The sequence below is a fragment of the Fopius arisanus genome, unplaced genomic scaffold (genome assembly GCF_000806365.1).
Source record: "Fopius arisanus strain USDA-PBARC FA_bdor unplaced genomic scaffold, ASM80636v1 scaffold00023, whole genome shotgun sequence".
In the NCBI taxonomy this organism is placed as follows: domain Eukaryota; kingdom Metazoa; phylum Arthropoda; class Insecta; order Hymenoptera; family Braconidae; genus Fopius; species Fopius arisanus.
The window spans coordinates 51,944-72,789 of record NW_011887762.1 but is presented as its reverse complement, the minus strand read 5'-3'; the positions used below and the strand labels follow the sequence as shown (position 1 = coordinate 72,789).

At 36.8% G+C, this 20,846-nt stretch overlaps 2 protein-coding genes and 1 long non-coding RNA gene across 4 annotated transcripts in view; 1 reads left to right on the top strand and 2 right to left on the bottom strand.

Moving 5' to 3' along the window:
- The window catches only part of LOC105264533 (uncharacterized), a 3,865-nt gene extending 3,060 nt beyond the window's left edge, over positions 1-805 (bottom strand). Inside the window, exon 1 of the mRNA XM_011301465.1 lies at positions 82-805. Within this exon, the coding sequence (XP_011299767.1) occupies positions 82-103 (22 nt within the window). The 5' untranslated portion in view covers positions 104-805. The remainder of the gene's footprint in view (positions 1-81) is intronic.
- Positions 806-1,385: 580 nt separating this feature from the next.
- LOC105264531 (uncharacterized) lies at positions 1,386-4,508 on the bottom strand. Of its 2 annotated transcripts, XR_892003.1 has the most exons (4): positions 3,660-4,508; positions 3,180-3,387; positions 1,818-1,942; positions 1,386-1,595 (listed from the first exon to the last, which is right to left on the bottom strand). It is a non-coding gene; the product is annotated as an uncharacterized lncRNA (long non-coding RNA). The 2 variants fall into 2 exon arrangements; XR_892002.1 differs by having other exon boundaries at positions 3,180-4,507.
- LOC105264532 (extensin) lies at positions 2,412-6,600 on the top strand. The gene is made up of 3 exons (XM_011301463.1): positions 2,412-2,703; positions 4,524-4,871; positions 5,853-6,600. The coding sequence occupies exons 1-3, from the start codon at positions 2,688-2,690 to the stop codon at positions 5,954-5,956; spliced, it is 468 nt and encodes a 155-aa protein (XP_011299765.1). The 5' UTR covers positions 2,412-2,687; the 3' UTR covers positions 5,957-6,600.
- The last annotated feature ends 14,246 nt before the right edge of the window (positions 6,601-20,846 follow it).

Below are 20,846 nucleotides of genomic sequence, written 5' to 3'. Positions count from 1 at the left end.
AGTTTAATACAAAATAATACCTGCATTGACGTAATTGCATGTCTATGTACATTTAAGTTAGACGAAGAGAAAAAATTCTACCTGTTTTGTTCTCAGTTGACATATCAGTTTGAAGACAGTGTTTTGCAAACACAAATCACAGGACAAATATACTGTTTCTCAGTTGAATCGAGATCGACGGTCTTCCGCCGACTGACAACGGCCACTCAATCAATGATACACAACCAATCGTATAAAAGTAAACACAATACAAGTTGGTGTATATTTGGGTGAGGTACGTCCGTTCTACTGCTTTTCAACGAGGCAAAACGTTTGTATTACGCATCATTGATTTCATGGGTTCGTGAGGAGATTTCAAATGATCGTACATTGTCCAGTAATAATACAATGAATCTCTCCTAATTGCATTTATACGTGATGATTGTCATTCGATTGGCAAAAAAAAAATTGTAGAAGAGAGGAGCCTAGCTGTTACTCAAACAGAACTATGCCATATTTCTTAATATTATGTTAAATAATAATGACTGACGTTCGTTTACTCTAGTTCATTCATGCCTCCAAAGAGGATTAAAGTAATTGAGTTTTATCCAGAATTTTATACAATAAATTGTATACAAATGAGGGGCTATTCATTCACACTTCAAGGCTGATTTCAGTATTCTCAGGAAATAAGATCAGTGACTTGAATTGCCGTAAATCGTAAGTCGGTCTCTGAAATTATAGGTCTTCGAGACATTTCGAAAATTGTAATTTTTTTGACAGTACGCGAATGATTTCAAATGATTTTAAAAGATCCAGCAATCAAAAGAATAATCAATCAATAAAAAACAAACGGCTGATATCATACCGCTAATTAAAAACAAATTAAAATAAGTTGCTTTCTGTTGAATTTTCATTTATGTTTTCATGATAAGGAGCGAAAGGCAGACAAGAGCGATGTAAAATCAAAAGTATTTGATTTAAAAAGTATTTGCATCGACTGCTACAATTATGTTGCGATTCAGTCTCAAAGTTGAACGTAAAATTATAACAATACGCGTTGTGGTTACGATTTAAGTACGAAACGGGAAGGAAGACTGAAATCCAGGACAGCCGGAAGTTGAAACTCCTCTGCACAATCCCACAAATTTTAAGCCACAATTTCACACTGAGGTGACCCTCTATTTTGGGATGGAATTAATGACGACCGCCAGAAGTAATTATCGGGCATTAAGCCCTGCGTTCGTAATTACGCGACGCAACTGCGTGGTAGATTATGCCTCTTTCTTCTCTACTGCAAACCTCTTTTTGGTTCTTTTATTTAATTTTCTGTGATGCGATATTTTCATTGAAATGGGCGGCAAGTTTACAAGGTACGCCGAGAAAAACATTATTTTTTCCAATAATTTTGATAGAACTATTACGTCTTTTAATTCCACATTATCCCGCTATGTCATCATTCATTTATTCCAATTATATTGCTGCAGGAAATAATCATATCTATTACGATAACATGCGTAATTATTCACATTAAGGAATTTATTGAACTTCTTTTCGGTAGTAAATGCGAAATTTAGAGGAAATTCATGAGAATATATGCAGCAGAAGATCATCCTCTGAAACAGAATGATTTTTATGAATTAGACGTAATCAGGATCAGCTGGGAGGAATTCGATTGGAGAAATAATAGATAGTGTGTCAATCATCCAACTTATAAATACTTAATTCATCCATTTATGTTACTATAAACATAGAAAATATCTTAAAAATTAAGTATGTAATGCTTTACATTAAAAATATATGATTCATACGTAAAAAATATTATAACTTATGGTCACCTAGTGGCTGCCCAATATTAAACACTCCAATTCTCTTCAATAGTATCGTTGTACAATATTTCTCATCATTGTTTATTGTCGCAACATTTGATATTTTGCAGTGCTAGCTGTCCGCCACAAAAAACCTGAAAAAAAATGTTAGTGGCATAATGGACATTCGGTGTAAAATGGATATCATGAAAATTCAGAGGCTTTTCGTCAATATCTCCGAATCCAGGAGACATAGAAAAATTTTTATAAGAACCTTTTTTGTAGAGCAAAATGAGACTTATAAAAAAGCTAATATCAATATTTCGCTATCTACCATCACCTGAGACATATCCAATGGAAGCTAATTTAATACATAATCTCAACATTATTCCATTATTAATCTGCGAATGAAATTGTGACAGCAATCCACATTCATCTCGTGGAGTTATTGAAAATTGGTGTCCATATGGGTAAAATTGTATTCAAAAAAAGAGAATAAAGTGGATGTACTAGTTTATCGACTGAGTTTTGAGTGCGATTCTCCAACACACAGTGCCACTTCTCAATCGATGAAGGCATGCGCAGTGCCATCTAACCTTGAATCCTCTTTCTATTCTTTTCACTATCATTTCTCGATGTTTTCGTAGTTTTACTCATCACAGCTTGGTGTGAATTTTCCGTGTGATTTCTCAGTATTTGTAAGGAGGAAAAAAAATAAAAACTACGTACTACATTACAAACCTTGGGCGTTGCCACTGACAATTGATCGCTGACAGTATCGGCTGTGCATTCAGTTAAATCTTGTGTGTGACATTGGTGCCACCGTGTCACGTTTGACATTCCGGTAAAACGAAACATATTCTACACTTTGGGGGAATAACATAACTAGTGATTTGAAAAATGAAGGCTCACAACGGTAATTGGTGTATTTTCATTTTATGCCATATCTTATTTGCAATATTATAAAAGATATATCAATATATATCAATAATATAAAAGATAATAGTCTATGAAGTATGTAGCTCTCTGGATTTTCCCAGAATCCAAATCTTATCTGCATTATCCACGTTTACGTCATGAATATTTTTATTAACCGAGAGTACACGAAGTGTTAGCTTTCCTTGCGAACGTAAAGATAAAAAACTTCCGCTGCGCGATAATTACTGTATGGCCTGGAGCAATATTCAATTTCATAGTCTTTACAATAAAAATTCGTCACAACACGAGATAAATTACTTCATAACTTTCTTCAATGTTAAAACAGTTGAAAAAGTTCAATGAATTTTATTTCTCATTAAACTCCATTCATTCTCCATTTACTTCCACTCAAATGATGAAATGAAGACATAAATTAGATAATTAGGAATAAACTCGTAAGCTGAAAATACTCACTGATGGTGGTAAACCTTGTTTACAATCTTTGATGTGATGAATAATTTTTAAATAATCCAAATCGAAAAATTGCACTTTATTGCGGCGCATACACTCTAGCACCTGTGCACCTGTTGCACACTTACCCTAGTTACGTACAACACGCGCAACTGTCTCTCTACCCCTCGTCTTCCACCTACTTTCACCCCATCCCCAGGTTATAGTAATCCTGTGACACATGGGAAATCCCCGCAAACATTAATGCAGAACCGAGCACTCGTTATCACGAACGTAAATCAAAATTCCTCTTTCCTTTATTACTTTATCAAATTGGAGGGTTTTAAATCAGAAAGACTTTCCGTTTTCTATTGAAAGAATATGAAATCGTAAAATTCATTCAGATTAAGGTTTTGGTTTATACGAAGTTTTTTCGGAGTGGATAAAGAAAGAATGCATTATTGGTAATAAGAGCGCTAGGGCATTAGTCCTGTGGTTGTGAACCTTTGTATTCTTATTTAAATATGTTCTATAAATTCTGGTAATGATATATTTCACGCCTAGGACGGAAAAAGGGACTCTGACGAATGCGATTTTATAGTCCGAGCCGGAGACGAGGATTATAACGCGCATGAGTCAGAATTATTTTTTCCGCCATGGCTATGATGCTATTTTATGTCATTGTGGCCGAAAACGCGCTTTTATCCCAGCGAAGCGAGGTCAGAAACGCGTTTTACCGTCCGCAATGAGATAAAATATTTTTAAAGTATATGAGAAATAGGATGCTACATATTAAGTCTTACTGAGATTTACTGATTTTATTATCTTTTCGTGATACTACTAAAGATTTGATTCAAATGGAAAATTGAACAAGTTGGAAAACAGAATTTTCTTCTGGGTATCTCTACGGAGAGAAATATTCAGGACAAAACATGTCATTCAGTTGGGTAATTAGTGACGGAAACCTTTAGAAAATCGGAATAGCTATTACCATGCGTCATATGAAACTCGATAAAAATTATGAGATAGTGTGGTGGGAACCGAAATAGTGGCATTAACAGGATGGTTGGCATTATTCAGGAAAATTCTTGAAAACAATGTATTGTGTATATATGTATTGAAATTGTAATAAATGTATGGGCAATGAATCATGGGAAAAATGGGAAGCAGAATTATCTCGATTATTCATGCACATGCAGATTACTATCTCCGTTGAGGTTTCAGAATAACAGTCTATCAATCGATTAACGAGTATACCAATACAAATATATCGGATTGGGTTCGAAGATCAATAAATTGAACATTGGATTTCGTCACAATACTTCTTAACTGTCGTTTACTATTGATTTAATGAATAATATTGTTCAGATAATTCGGATCCATGGACTCCAAACTCGCAGGCAGCTCAATTGCCTTCTTATTCAGAGGCAGTGGGTGCTAGTGCTCCGTATCCAACAGCCGGGCATTTACCTCCACATCCAACTCAACAGCCACCGTATCCAACAGCAGGACCTCCTCATCATATTCCCTATCCAACGCATCAACCACCGTATCCAACACAAGTGCCACATCCAACACCTCAGATCTACGCCGAACAGTTCACCGATTTTCCACAGCCAGCGACTCAGTATCAAACTCAGTACCAATCGGATACTACTCCAGTAATCCATCATCCAGCGACACACATTCAGACCGTCGTGACATCCTCACCACATAGTAATGCCTGTTTCAGTATAGTATCTGTCTAAATCTATCGATTGATTGGTAATTATTTACTCGAGGCGATTTTTACTGAATTTTTCATGACTTTTCAAAACTTTGGGTAGCATTTCGTAACGCTACGTGGAGAAGAGACTGAAAAACCATGACTGCGTTGAGTACATTAGATGTATTAATTGTTTCATTTTTAGAGGAAAGTTTCAACCAGGGAAATCTCTTTTTTCTCCTCCAGGAGAATAAATTCTTCATAGAGTTTAAGGAACTTTGAGAAACTTTCTGAGATTTAAGTCCAATATTTCTTTTGAGTTGAAGTAAAACGATGAAACATTCATGGTAAATGTTCAAATTACGTGAATACAGTGGATTTTGTGATCAATTTCCCACGTGAGCTGCTGACAATAACTCAAAACTGAATTCTTATCAACAGATATTTCTTATCAGATGATATTATTTGATGATTCTTATCAAATTTACACTTATCGCAGAACTTTGCGTTAATTTTCTGGCAAAATATTTTTAGAATTTTAAACTTCTCAATTCTGTAGACAACACTCGTTTTGTCTTTTAAGTACCTACTAAAACCGTAACTAGATGAATACTTGAGGAGTGAAAAATAATGCATTTAGTTTAAAATAATCTGTAAAAAAACCATAAAATCCCGAGTCACATTTTTTTTCCTCAGAAATTAGGAAAATCAATTACCATTCCCAACTGACATTTAGGTATTCGTTTATCTGTTGCTGAAATATGAGAATTCGTACATAAGTTTATCTGGCTCATTTACCACTGAAACAAGTTAACCAGTTGAGATTCTTCTATTAATTCTTACCAAAGTCGTGATATTTTCGTTTTATTGAATCTTCTGAGCTGTTTCAAACAGAAAAACCAGCAATTCCGTTAACTAAAGAGCTGCGCAGTAAAAAATAACCAATTAATCAAATAATTCCGACATAATATCAATAATCCATAATTTTTCAGGAAATAGAACGACGGCTATAATATTTGCGATAATACTTGCCATAATTGTCATAGTTACAATCATAAGATTGAATTCCTTACTGCGGTGGAAATCACATTCATAGGTGAATGGGATCAATGTAATGTACGTACTATTTTACTGTGCGAAATTCATGGATTTTCCAATTGGACAGTGAACAAACAGCAAATCAAAGCAGATTCTTTAAACTTGTGATTCAAACTTTTCTTACAACAAACAACGCATGATGGTATCCAATGAAAAAATGTGTATGGCTCTTTGTTTTAAGTGAAACTATCATAAGTATTATAATTCAAATGGAAGGATTTCTTAAGGGAGAAGTAAAAAATACATGAAAAAAAAAACCTTTTCCATCAACCCTTCATTTACTTTTTCCGCTGCCTCCCATTCTTCAACGTAAATCGTAAAACTCGAATCTTCAACTCTTTGCTGCTGGGCTTAGCCTGAATACGAAGAAGCTCTAACTCAAGACTTTTTTACCCAAGGGAATAGTGTTTGAAGAAGAAGGGAGAGTGCATTACGGACATTAAAGATGTACCCAGTGTCATCGTTATACATTGCTGCCCGACTGACTATAAGTAAAAGGTGCCATATTTTTTGCTTCCCTCTTTGTCTCTGTCAGTCTCCTTCTTCTTGTAGCTAGAATAACAAAAATGTCATACGTACGTAAACGGGAACTATAGAGTCTAGGGCCGTTGTGAATAAAAGGTAATGATAAGAGTCACTGAATTCAAGGACCAATGTTATGGCCCAGATATCATTCCCTGACATCCCTTTTATACTCTGTTATTGCTACAATAAAAACTAATGGGATGTCTTGCTCATCATCAATTCTCCCTATTGAGTCATAGGTCTATTCATTTTTTTTTCTGTTGACACTTTGCAATTTTTACTCAATGATTTCATCGAATTTGCTTCCGAATGGACGCATTGCAATCGTTCGACTTTAAGTCAGCAATGTTTCATGGCTGGATGACGAACTTTGGGTTTGTGGGTCTTAATATAATTCTTTAATTGAAATAAAAAACAAAATAGGAAAATTCGCTTTCTCGGAAAATTACCGTGTATATGTATGTATACAACAAAGCAGTTTTTAAGAGATTACTCAACAAATAATTGACCAATTCCATTCAAATAAATTCGAGGTGTAAATTTTTTCATGTCGGCTCAGTGTTGGCTCAATGTTGGTCCACGGTTGGTTCAATGTCGGTTCAGTGCAAGTAATTTCCAAATTCGACTGAATATCTCAAAAAATATTCATTTGAATATTGCAAACGAAACTCTTAGAATCTAAAAGTTGTGGGATTGAGATATTTTCCAGTAAGAAAAATTACTCGCACAATTCGCTTGCCCCTAATTCATTTGTCCTTTTTTCTTTTAAATGCACTCTTTTAGTTTTGTATGAAATGAAACGAAATTTATTATCATATCATATGAAACCATCCGCAATATTCCATTTGTTTATTATAATCGAATAGAATTCGATGGACCTTTGACTTTTAACTTCCCAATTCACAGTCTTTGATTCACCGAACAACTCCGTAAGATAAAGGATTGTTGAAAGGCTGTTTCTCAATGTTCGAGAGTTGAAGGCATTTTGTATATTCATTACGAGGATTTTATCATAATTAGATTGGATGGGTAGAGTGAAGGAGGGATAAAATTCAAATTTGTTTCAATGCACTGAATCCATCAGAGGTCTTGATACGATTGAAAGCTTTTTTTTACGAGTCTCCATAGGAACGACAGTGAATGAGAAAAAGCGAGAAAAGAGGAGTAAAGAGGGTGGGTGGTAGAGGAAGAGGTGAAGGGTCGTGGATTCTATAGTAAGCTCACTTGGAACGAGATAAGGCCAGTGGTATTCTAGCTAATCCCCAGTGATGTGACCCCCTTCGAGACTTTTTTTTAGAGAGAAACTCTTTTCACTTCTGCGTCGTGTAAATCTTTCCCGATGAATTTTCAAGAGAACAACGATGGTAATGAAGAATAATTAACATTTGCTATGATCGTTTGATAACTGTAATCGCCAATGCGGGGTACAGTAATAATCACGTTTAATCTTTGTGGTATTTGATTTTTAACACTCCTCACTCGATCTGTTTGATGGATAATTCCCTTTTAATTCAGCCGCAAGATGGAATATCCGAGGTAGCATGGGACTCTGATGAAAAGGAGATATTCTGGTGGATACAGTAGAAGCTTTGTCGTCGTAACGAGCTCGTATCCGATAGTTCGACGAATCTGCCAGTATAGTGTTAGACGCGGAGTCTACCGCAGAGGCACCCTAGGGACTGGCAGGTAATTAAGACAAGATAGTGGATCACGAGGATGTAGCTCCTCGTATCCCTGATAATGCTTTAGGATTGCCAATATATCCCGGTTGAAGCCAATCGTTAGCGACACGTGAAGCGAGTTAGACTAAACTTCTTTCGAGATTACCTCACCTCAACTGAATATCACAAAGCCAGAGTCAAACAATATTCCGATTCTCATCCCATAATCACAAATTAATTAGACGTCTCTTTTTAAATGTACACAATGATGGACGTGAGAGAAAATTTCTCCAGCCATTGATGTTCATGCAATGTGGTGTTCATACGTTTGGTTTTTGAAACTGAAGTTAATTGGTATGAAGTGAAGGTTTCGGGAGCTCCAGATATTTTTCCTGACGTCATTTAAAAGTCATGATTCCAAGTAGTTTAATAAATTGAGTGTAAACATGGTTAAACAATTAGTACATCAATGATTACAATACGACCGACATGTTCTTGTGAATTTCCAAACATTAAAAAATGGGTTTCATAATTTTGAATATTAATGGAATAAGTTCCTGCGTCTTGCAAGGAAACAAATCGATATATTCGTAATAAAGATGAATGAATGCACAAAGACTTCGTAATTTTGAGTCTCTAATATTGAGCAGGTATGAAATTAGCAAAAGTTCAATTTATTTAATCGTGTTCAGCTATGTTGACTGCACTACAGGGAGACGCAGTTCGGCAAGAGAAATTTCCTACGTAATTATTCATTGGAAATTCTCAATTGCCATTAATGGAACCGGCAATAGCTCGGGGGAAAGAAACTCCGTAGTGACTCACCCTCTCTGAGCTCATTATGAGTGGCTAACCAGGTCAGGGAACGACCACTCCTAGTCCCCCCCTAATCATTTTATTCCTTTTTCATTCTCACGTTAACTTTCTCGAAAGCTCATCGAAGTCGGTCCAATTACTCTTGTAGAAGTCAAAGCAAAAAACTACACCACCTAATTAACCGCAATCTTTAATTTTTCTTCCTGTATTATGAAAAAATGGCTGTGATGTAGCTTCAGCATCTCTTATTTGGAATTACATAACATTCCTCATGTATTGTTGCTATTGATAATTATTTGAATCATTCTTCAATCCTTTATTTATCCTCGTCATCAAAAAAACTCAGGATTCATCTATCTCTCGACACACAACTGAATTTATAATGATTTTGAAGTACGGACACTTCATTTTTTGCAAAATGTCTAATTCAGGTTCATCGAACCATTCAGGGTGGTGTTTATTCAAGGGGATGGGTTTTCGTCACCTAATTAACGATCTGGACACTATTTTAGAAGGAAACAGTTTGGGAGATGTGAATATTAATACACCGCTCTCTGCATTATCCCGAGCCCTGAGGACGATGACTTTTGAAGATGACTAACGTGTGTTGTCTTTAGGACCGACAACATCGTCGAATGGATTTTTCTGAATTGAAATTAGTATTTGAATGATTATTATTTTTTGTGGACCTAAATCACACATTTACCGGACTCCATTAAATTATGCACTCTCCTACTAGTGGCTGTATAAAATAAAAAAAAAAAGTATTCAAGAAAAATGCTATCTCGTAACTCTCCCTTGAGTGAATCAGAGAAATGACTATTCCAGCGATTTATTTCGGGGTAGACCTGTAATAAACTGTGAAATGTAAAACCTCTGTAAAATGATTTGGAATACAGCGAAATTCGGTTGTATGAGCAAAGCGTATGAGTACAACGTTTATTTTGACAGGTGTGTTGTTTGAGAGAGACAAATGAAATACCTGAAAGCCGGAAGTAAGTTTGGCCTGATGGGCGTGTATGTGAGTGAGGGATAGGGGAGGTTAAAGTATTCTTCTAGGAAGTAGTAACAAGCGGAGTACAGTGTTTTAAAGCCCAGATGCACTTTAGTGCAGACCGACATGAGGTTTGTGAAACGATTGTATCTGCATGAGGGGCTAAGCCGCTCGTTTCAAACCACTGTACCCCTCTTTCCTCATCTCCTTTCACCCTCTACCCCTAGCCCATTACTCTATGCATTCTAGCCGCCCCTCTTGGCAACTTGGAGTCAGTGGTATACGTTTGTTCGCATTTTGCCGCAGTGGTAAGTCGTACGACATGACGCGATCGAGTCATAAACTACGAGTCGTTGGCAGTCTTGTATACAATACGGAAACAAAACGCAAATACCGGGGAGAGGTATTGGAGATTCAACCCTCCTTTGGCTTTAACTCTTGTTGATATTCCAAACGAGGGCTATAAACTTTCCGCCTAACGTACAACCAAATTGTTATTAGTTTTACATTTTTTCATTTTAATTCAGTATGAACAAATAAAAGGAAAAACTGAAACACTAAACGATTTACGTTTCATCACTCATCAGATCACACTAACTCCGAGATATTAAAACACAAAATTGTCGGGATTCACTCGATATATTTCTGGAAAAGTTTAGATTTGCTGTTACGTTGAAAGTGTTGAATCTCCAGTTGGAAATCTACGGAACAAAAATTTATTTTACATTTTCAACTCTATGTTTATATCGAAGAAAATTTTGAGAGGTGTGAGCTATGGCATTTGTATTTTCTCTTTTGATCCAAATAGAGTTGAATGAATAGTATCTATTGTGGCATCGCCACACGTCGAAGCTGGTACATCCCTTTGTGATTTTGAGTCAGTTTTGCGAAAACAATAAAAAAAGGATGTTTCGAATATCCAAATAATAAAATCTCTCTTTACTTATTCATGGGTTTCGTTATTTCAGTTGTATTTCGGTTATTTCAGAGCAGCCTGATCGCAGTGGCCAGGTCTTCCTGTCCATGGCCATTTGAATGAATAACTCTTAAATAAAATTGGAGAGGTAAATGATAGGGGAGTTATTATCTGCAAATGATTTTCCCGCAATTACCCGAAGGAATACAGAACCGAAGCTTCCAAAATCGGAGATATTGAATCTAGTTCCTCAACAGGGATAACGAGGATTCGCGAGTAGAAGATACAGGATGGAATAACCCTGAGGGGTTCAGGTTGTAATTCGGCAAAGGCGTTCAATCAGCTTACTATTAGCGCATCAGTTAAACACCCGAACATTGTTATGATACGAAGCTTATTCATGAAACATTATCCATTCCCCTCACTAACGTCTCAGAACGGAAAATACGGAATACTGAATTACGGAGGTGAAAATACGGGCTTCATCAGGTGTGCAGTGAATTTACCGATTTTCCTGGAAACTCTGTGCAACTCGAAAGGCTCGTAAAAAAGAAAAAAATACGTACGAAATTACCAGTTGGCTTTAATTAACCAGCCACACCAGCGATTCACATTTACCACTCGGGGTTGGAGGGTGGAAATGCGATTGGCCAATGCCACTGATCCTCGCCAAATACTGTCCAAACGACTCAATTATTCAATCGTCGCATTGCGGTAAAAGTCGACATGCCAACAGAGTTTATTATTTCATTATAATTGCCCCCTACTCCGGGTGCTATCTTCAGAATATATTGAAGGTGTTGGATTATTGAGTCCAATTCAAAGAATTAATTTAATAGAGACTAGCGATTATTCGCCTGGACTGATTCATAAAGAACGCACGGTTTTTTCTCGCGTCATTCAAGCGAAGAGAATGAGTTAAAGTTAGTTAATATTTAATATTTAATAGCTATTGGGTAATTTATTTATGTATTTTACATGCATACGCCACAGCTATCAATAATTTATGGCTCAGTACTTGCGCGAGAATTTCCTAATTGAAATAATGAATTCGATTTGATTGTTTTGAAACGAAAGTTTGATGGGGAAGAAATGAAAATTTATCCGAGATAATTCCAATGCTGAATATCACCTGTTTTGAACTGGAGATATAATTTGCAGTAATGGCACTGCGGCCGTCAGTGGGATTTCAAATGCAACTGCGAGAGAGACTGTTAATGCATAAAGGGATGAAGTTAGTAAAGGACGAGAAGGAAAATGCGAGTAAAAAGCTCCCTCCCATGGTGTTCGTGGTAAGCGTATTATCGTAAGGCGCTTATCCAATTGCTGACCAGTGCAATTACATATATTATCATTATGCTTGGTAAACACTCTTTGTCTAGCGTCAAAATTTGGTTCACCAAATCAGGGTGGTCATTAATCAGATGGAAAATTTCCCAAACATTTGCACAACGGATAATTCAGGAGTTTCATTTCATGTGTTACATGACATTTTCGTTGGATTAATCTACACGGAAAAGTCCAAGAAAAATTACTGTACCGAGCACTAGAATGGTGGTGAAGAATTCTAGAATTCTAGAATTTTTTTGGTTCACAAATAGAAATTATTATTAATTATTTCGTATTCGTGTTCCGTTATTAAGCGTGTCTGCCTCCATAAAATTTACGAAACAGCACTAAAAAATATGAAGATCTATTTTTTATTCGAGTTTGAAGAAAAAATTGATAGAATGTTTAAATTTTTACTGTGCTACACAGCATTTTTTCCAAACATTTTTCAACCCAATACGATTGATTAGAGATGAACACCGAATGTTGTCGATTCTTGCCGAAGTTGAACTTAACGATAGTAACTGTTGGAACGACTTTGAATTTTTACTTGGCTGATAAAGAAGTTTTCCTGAGCCAATGAAAATATTTTACTTGACGCCACAGCAATTTTTCTTCGGTCTGTAGTTTACATCGAGATTGTGAGACAGCAGAGTAATTTTTATGAGAATTACACTCTAGAAATGAATAGATTATCCTCTCTGTGTAATTAAAAAAAAAATACAAAAAACGTTTGTTCCTTGGTCGAAAACAAAGCGCCATTGTTTGCTAACCGAAATGAAACGAAAATGGTGAAAGAACCACACAGTTTAATTAATTTCCTTTTGAAACTGCGGTAAGGGTAAATACAATTGAGTTATCCCGGTAAGTTTACACTGGAAGTTTGTTGGTAATCGAAAATCGCTTGCCTTAACTACTCACGATACAGTCAAAGCTCTCATGTCCCTGTTGAAGGCAGTCATACGTCTGTAGTCATCTGCCTTTTACTATCGGCGAATATTTTCCGAGTTAAATTCACCTTTGCACACAAGGATTTTGAGTTTCTGTTTCACCAAACTCGTATTGCACTTCAAAGTTGGCCAAACGCGACGTTCACCCACCAGTGAACGGGTGGATAAGGGTAAAAAGATGGGGTTGAAAGAGAGAGAGGGGAGAGGGTTGAAAGCGACTGAAGAAGATATAGGCAGCTCGGTATATCTTATCTGAAACTCTCGGGCAAAGACTTTCTTCATTCGTTTTGCACCCCCTACCTCCTCCCGTGGATTTTTACCCCATTCTTCGATTTTTCCTCTTCAAATATTTTCAATCAAATATCTCATTTTGTTTGTATTCTGTTTTCCTTATTCATCTCTCCGTTAACCCCAACGTTTCTTAACGTAAAAAATTACAATGTATTGTTGGAGTAGAGTTATTGGATTTGCGAGAAGTGAATGAAGGGAAGAATAGCTCATCCGAGTCTGTAAAGACTGGATCTTATTCGCACCCCTTTATTCTCAGACGATATTAAATCTATGTAAAGCGGAAAACTCCCGGGGATATATGCCCCAAGGAGAATCCAGCCGATTTACGGAGATTTTCGTAATACTCTTGTTAAAAGAAGAACCATTAGGATGAAGTGAAATTCATAAAGTAATGCCTCAATCTTTTTAGAGGTAAGGAAGACAATAAAATTGGGAGAAGCGGGGAAAAAGGAAGCCGAGGACAATGTCGTCGATGAAGTCCACACAGTCGCCATAAAAATAACAGAAAAAGGGTTCTAAGGGGATTGGAGGCCTGAGATTTCGTCTTGGAGGATTTTACGAGGTTCTGTAAGAGTCGAAACTATATATCGAGACCAAAGAGGGATGAAGGAGGGAAAAAAAAGGAGAGTAGTAGCTGAGAAACGCCAGTATATCCAAGGATGCTTCGTTCCGAAGTAAGTTCAATCAAGCGATGTGGCCAACAAACCACTGTGAGATCGAGTACAGCCTCCGCAAACCGTTAATTGGACCCTGGAATCGAGTCCTGCTTTACGACGCAATCGACTCGAATTATCCGTCCTGCATTTCCGGTGCTTTGGCCAAAGGCAATATCACTGTATACATTCATTCCAAGGGATTCTCCTGGTAGTGTGCTTCACCAGTTAGGCTAGCATCTTGCCAAAGTGCCTGGCACCATCGCCAATGTTACTTCCAGTTTGTTACATCGATTCACTATTCAAGATGGATTTGCCAATCCAATTTTTCACCCTCGTTATGCTATTATTGGGGCAACAGTTTGGCCTTTCCCGGGGTTTTTATAAAACAAAGTCGGCTTGTAGTCCAAACTAAAAGCTATCGGTCAAGCAAATATCAACATGGTGGCTAGCTTGTTTGGGGCTGCATACTCTGCTGCCCACCTTTTTTCGCTTTTGGATAACGGAATATACCACTTTATTTATCGATAAACTTGAAAGCCTTCAGATTTCAAATCCAAACCCCATCTAGGTTGAATAAAATCTCTATCTGCAATGAAGCGATGGAGGGATATAGCTGCGATGATAATTTGATTTTTAAAAATAGGGACTTTTTCTTTTGAGAGGCTAGAAAAGTTCAGTTTCTTACCCCAAATCGTATATTTTCATCAACCGACGGCTCATTTCATTCGCGGTCGTCTTATAGGCCATGATTATAAAATTGTTTTATATAGGAAATTAAATGTCAAATTAAATACATCAATTGTGCTCCAACCAAGTGAAATGTCCAGCGATTAGTCCGACGTCTGGCGCCTCTGGCAGAAATTTTCTGTCAGCAGTACTAAATTATTTTCACTCGTTTTGGACATTTCGCGAGGAGAAAAATATATGAATTTTGGTAGTTTAATGAGTGCACAATAAAAAATATCGATTTGAACAGGAATTTTTCAAAGATTTCTATCAATTTTTCCTCCAAACTCAAATAAAAAATGATAGACCTTCAAATTTTATAGTGTTGTTTCGTAAATTTCATGGATGCACATACGATTAATTACGGAACGTCCTAGAAAATTGACGAAATTAATAACAATTTTTATTTGTGAACCAAAGAAATTGTAGGATTCTAGCATTTTGCACCGCCATTCTAGTACTCAGCAGACAAATCTTTCTTGGACTTTTCTCTCCATGTACTCTATCTACTTTTTTCAAATAAAAAAACAGCGCTCAGCATATATTTCCCATTTCCCCAGAATCTCAATCATGAAGACTCTCCTAATCGGCAAAAAAAGCACTACAAACGGTGAAAAATCTTAACACTGCCATTTCCCAGGAAATTTCACCGGTAAAAGGAAAAAATTTTAAAATAAAGTAATCAGAACTTTACAACCCTCTGTTACGTGCATATACTCTCAGGGTAGCTATCATGTACTAACATTCTCTTTTTGTTTCATCTCCTGTTGGGTGCGTGTATAACCGATAGTGGAGATGAAGACGCAAAGCGTAAGATGAGGCTTGATGGAGGCGTAAAACGTGCACAAGACGCGAGTGTAAACCCTCAAGCCGTTGGCAGCGTTAACTGACCTTTTTTTACGATTCCCCCAAGGCCACCAAGTTGTATTGTAACGTCCCACACCATCGCTTGCGATCATAAAAAGTCACTGTAACCGGTGAGAGTGAGAAAGCGAGAGGTGATGTAAAAATCAACAAAGGTGAGAGAAAAAGGGCAAGTCGGAGGAATAGGAGTAAGAGGTCAAACCCTCGGGATTGTTACGCTGTAAAAGTCCCAACCTTTTCATCTCCTTCTCAAATGAAAATCGACCCTCAGGACACAACCATCAACCATTTCAAACTCAAAATACCATTATAAAATTACACTCGAAATTGCACGAACAAGATATCTTGCGCTATTAGTTTCACTACTAATTAGACTTTCGGAACGAGCGAAATTTATTTCTGAAAGGATAATGTATGACAGTGATGAAGAGTTGACAGTAAAGTGTGCAAAGTGACATTTTGCACACAGGGAGCGTCTACAGAAATTCTTGTGTCCCATGCATTGTGACAAAATGTACTATTTTCGAAATCCTTTACTGTGCGTGATGTTGGGGATTTTGGGAATTTTTAATCGGTCGCAAAGTTCAGTTTTCGACACACTGTGTGTAAAGTGACATTTTACACACGCGGAACGTGCACTAAATTCTATTTTCGAAACTGTTTAGAGTTTGCGTGAAGTTGAGAATATTGGAAATTTTCAATCTGTTGAAAATTAAATTGCATTCGACATCCGATTTTCATTATCAATTAACAAATTCTATAATTTCATTGAAAAATCCGTGATCATTTGACATGACAAACCCGATTTTCTTCAATTTCTAACATGTTTGTGGATTTTAGTGAACGTTTCCAATTGAAATTGACTTCAAACTCCAATCATTGGAAATTCGGATGAGATTCTGACTGAAATTCCAGGAAATATCTACTAGTGGTGGGTCATGAGGTAACCGCGAATTTTGAAAATTGGAGCGAATATCCAATAGTTAATGAAATATTTTGATGTTTATGAACAATTGAAAAAAAATCACCTTTCATTTGAAATCATAATCGCTCTTCGCGCCATGTTCCTATCGCCCTCGCAACACACCCTCACCACTTCAATTCCCATCCTGTCATTGGCCGTGAGTGTTTTCACCTATTGTTTCCCGTGTTTTTTTTTTATCGCTCCTGTTTTCGACATTTTGGATAGGGAATCCTCGACTCTCTGTCAACCCTGTAAAAACCCTGTAATTGAAAAGCACTGTCGATGTCAAAAAAGAGGTAAATAAAATGAATAAAACAATGAAAACAAAAATGGAAAAAAAAAATCGTAGAAAAGGGGGAATGAAAATCCGGGTGCAGTTACGGGTAATAGAGTTTCGATTGCAGATGATACATATATGGTACGACAAAATCCATGAAATAACTGGGGGATACTGAAGAGTTGGATGCAAAAAATAACGGTAAATATTCAAGTATTGCAATCGGGTTTTTGATAAAAAAAACTCCGAGTCACTAATAATTACGATTACACTAATCAATGACAGTATATTTACATGTTGAATGTTGAAAAGTACACGTGCATGATACTTTTTAGACTTTTTAGACCAAGAATCATCGCGGAATGTTTGGAAAAGCATGCAACAACTTTGGAAGAACCTTGGTGAATGAACGCCGTGTCGGCTAGGGTTTTCCATGGTTTCCCTTGGTCAGCAGGAAAGTCTGCACGTGCAGTACATCCCCTGAGGTAAATGCGAAAAAACCCGAATAGAGTATACATAGAATAAATAATAATAATATTTAACGTATAATGTACATTTTTTCTGGTGCATTCCGTGATTTCTTTTTCCAATTCACCTAAAAATTCCAAAAAGTGAAACTTTTTTTCGATCTGGATTAAAAAAGTCACGCGTGATGATCATTGTTTTTTGTCTTGTGTATTCAGCAGTTATCAGTCTGAAATCATCTGTATCTGTACAATGGGATCAACCCTTACAAAGCTGAAGCATTTCCCAAAAAACAATTTACTCAAATTCAGTATTTTCCATTACTATAGAATCTCGTATAGACATTCATTCCTTGTCAAATCTATAATCATATGGAATCAATTTTCCATCGGCATCGCATTAAAAACGGAGTACCCTAGATTCAACCCCAAAACATGCTCCCAAGTCTCTTTTTTCCGCATGACGTGTTGAATGCGTGTACGAGTCACCAAAAGCCGATGGGACGGTATCGAGATGCGGCAAAACTATTGAAAATGCATTTGGCAAATGTATCGGTCGATGGAAGAGGACGGAAGAGGGTGGAGGAGATTGAGGAGATCGAGGAGATTGAGGAATGACAAATCGATGGTGAATGTGAGGTACAGTATACCGGTAAGAGTGAGAGGGAGTCACAGAATTCCGGCATATGAGCACCGGATCCTATCTTATCAACGCATTATTCAACGACGGTGGCTGCTCAGGACTCTAACTGCCCAAATTAGCATAAATCCATAGATCTCCACACACTCTGGAGTCTCTCTTGGTGCTGTACCACAAGCGCGTATGGATCACTGTACTGAGCCCTGGACGCGATTCGCACACGTTAGTCTCTCCTCTCTCTATCCATCTCAACCCGTTGCCGATGTATGCATACAGCAAATTACAGTGCCCGCAAACGGAATAGTGGGCGGGTACGCAGATGAACCAGTCATCCCTTTCAACTATCTTCTCCTCCACCCCATCCCCCTGTACCTGTGTCAAGGGGCCAATTGTTCAGGGTGAGGTCACTAATTTGCATCCCACCTTCATTTAACTCCCAACAGGGAGGGGTTATTTTTTTTTTCTACCAGTGGTGGTTAATTTTTTTCTTTCCTCTGCCCAGTTTATATATGCAACGCAACACCGTGGTTAATTGGAAAGAAAAACAGTCGGGGGAATGGGTTAATATTTCTCGATGGAACTGAGGGGGGACTACGTGCTTGGTTAACGATCAGGAATGACAATAAGACGCTCCTTCAGTCTGTTTGGAGATATTGCGGAGGTTCGTTATCCTTGGTTACGACAAATCGTGGTGTAAATACCGACTGGGACGTGTTTCAAGGGATACTGTTTGTATTTTGAGTGTAAATCGGGGTTGACTAACTTTTGCATCGATTTTTTAGGGAATTTCAGGTGATAAAGGGAGGGTTTCTAAAGAAAGAGTCGATTGTATGAAATTGTCACTGATATATAATAATAATGAATAGTATTTTTGTATTTAGTTCAATTCGTAGAATTAATTTAAGTCAGAAATACCGGTTACACTAATAAATCGACGTAGAAGGCTCTTGCGAGTCCCCACTCAGGTTACATAAACGTAAACAAAGATTTCATAGAGAGGAAGAACAGAGAATTCTTTATTAGGTAACGAATATTCTTTTGGCTTTTGTGACCTGTCGTTTGTTTATTAGAGAGATCCACAGAGTATAGACGTTTGTTCCTCGTGCCATTTTCAAATCAAAGAAATTAATAAGGAAATCTACCGCATTTTATGCTCTATTAATAAACTGGAAAATAAACAGTTGAGGACAATGAGGGCCTTGTTTTACTGTACTCGATACCTCGGGGTTTTTCATCTGGAAATTTTAGGGTATTGGCTGTGCAGATTCTAGCCTGAGTCATAAACAAAGAAATTGGGCCTAAGGTTCTCGAAATAGAAAATCCATCGGGCAGTTCGACTCTCAACCCGAATGAGATCACATCGCTCTACTTAAATATCTTCTGACATATTTTACTAAACCTTGTTATTAGAGTTTCTTTCAATTAAATTTTACTGTATTTTAATTATTTAATCACGGCAGTATTCTCATGAGGAGGATAAATATATTATATAAATTTTAGAAAGTAGTTTTTATTCTCTACAAACGAATATTTACATTCATATTCGGATGAATTTAATCCTGCCGGTACACGCGGTTATCATTTTATAAATTCATTTATATGAAATTCACAATCTGATTTACGTTTTGGTTTAATAAATATTTCGCTCAGGGGTGTTATAACAAAATTTATGATTTTATCAGAATTAATTCGCGGCGAGTGTAAAGAGCAATTTTCATTCGGCCTACATTTCCCACACTCTCTTTTGAAATTTGGGGGCATGTTCGGTATAGTCATAATTCGCGGGCCGTAATAAATTCCACGTTTACCAATTCTGTCAGAGACAGAAATTATTCAGCGTTGCGTGAGGGAGCGTCAGGCTCGTTCTCGATTTAGTTCGATTGTGCGAACCGAATAAGGATAAAATACGGGAAATAGGGGCAATTTCCACGTGTCCATGTCGCTCATCCACATCACTCCCGCCCTTTTTTTTTGCTCATCTTTTTATTCATTTCTTCATTTTTTATTTTCTCTTTTGCCACGAACGATTTCCCAATTCGATGCCACATGGCGAAACACTCTCGCGGTTTTAGAATAATTCATTCTCAAATTGAACGTTCCTGACAAAGGCCGAAACATCAATTAACGTTTTTTATGTCATTTTATCCACGACTCGTTCTAAAAAAGGGGGAAGGTGTTGGTTTTTTTTCACTAATTAGCGAAAATTATTTGAGATCTTGCGAGAAAGTGGAAATGCCCGTTGCTATAAGCACAATAGTATCTTTTTCCAATATAGGATAATTTAGTTACTGTTAAAATATCAAGTTAAAATTCATAGAAATATATTGAACTAAATTTATGATGATTACAAAAATGAATCGATATGGAAGGCTCCACGGAGTTGCCTCAGAGTTTGTATAAACATAAACAAGGGTTTTACAAGAAACAATTGTAGGGTTTTTTCTTTGGTGACGAATGTTCTTATGGTCTTTATGGCTGGTCTTTAGTCTCTTGGAGATATTGATAGAGTTCAGACAGCAGTCTTCCTCCTGCGATTTCAATAAAGAAATAGTGACTAGAGTTTATTAATTATGTTTTTATTAATTTAACTATCCCATTTCCAATAGTTACCTAATGAATCGAATTAAAAAATGTCAAACTTCGGTAGTTCTGAAATTTTATTTTATCATCCAATAATAAGATTTCCTTTTCTGATATTTACTTCACCATCAGCGAGACTACTTTCTCCATAATTATTCCATATTATTCATAACTTTTTCATAGAAGACGAGGAGTTTATCTAGGGTCCCAGAATATGTGACGTCACAGAAAATCG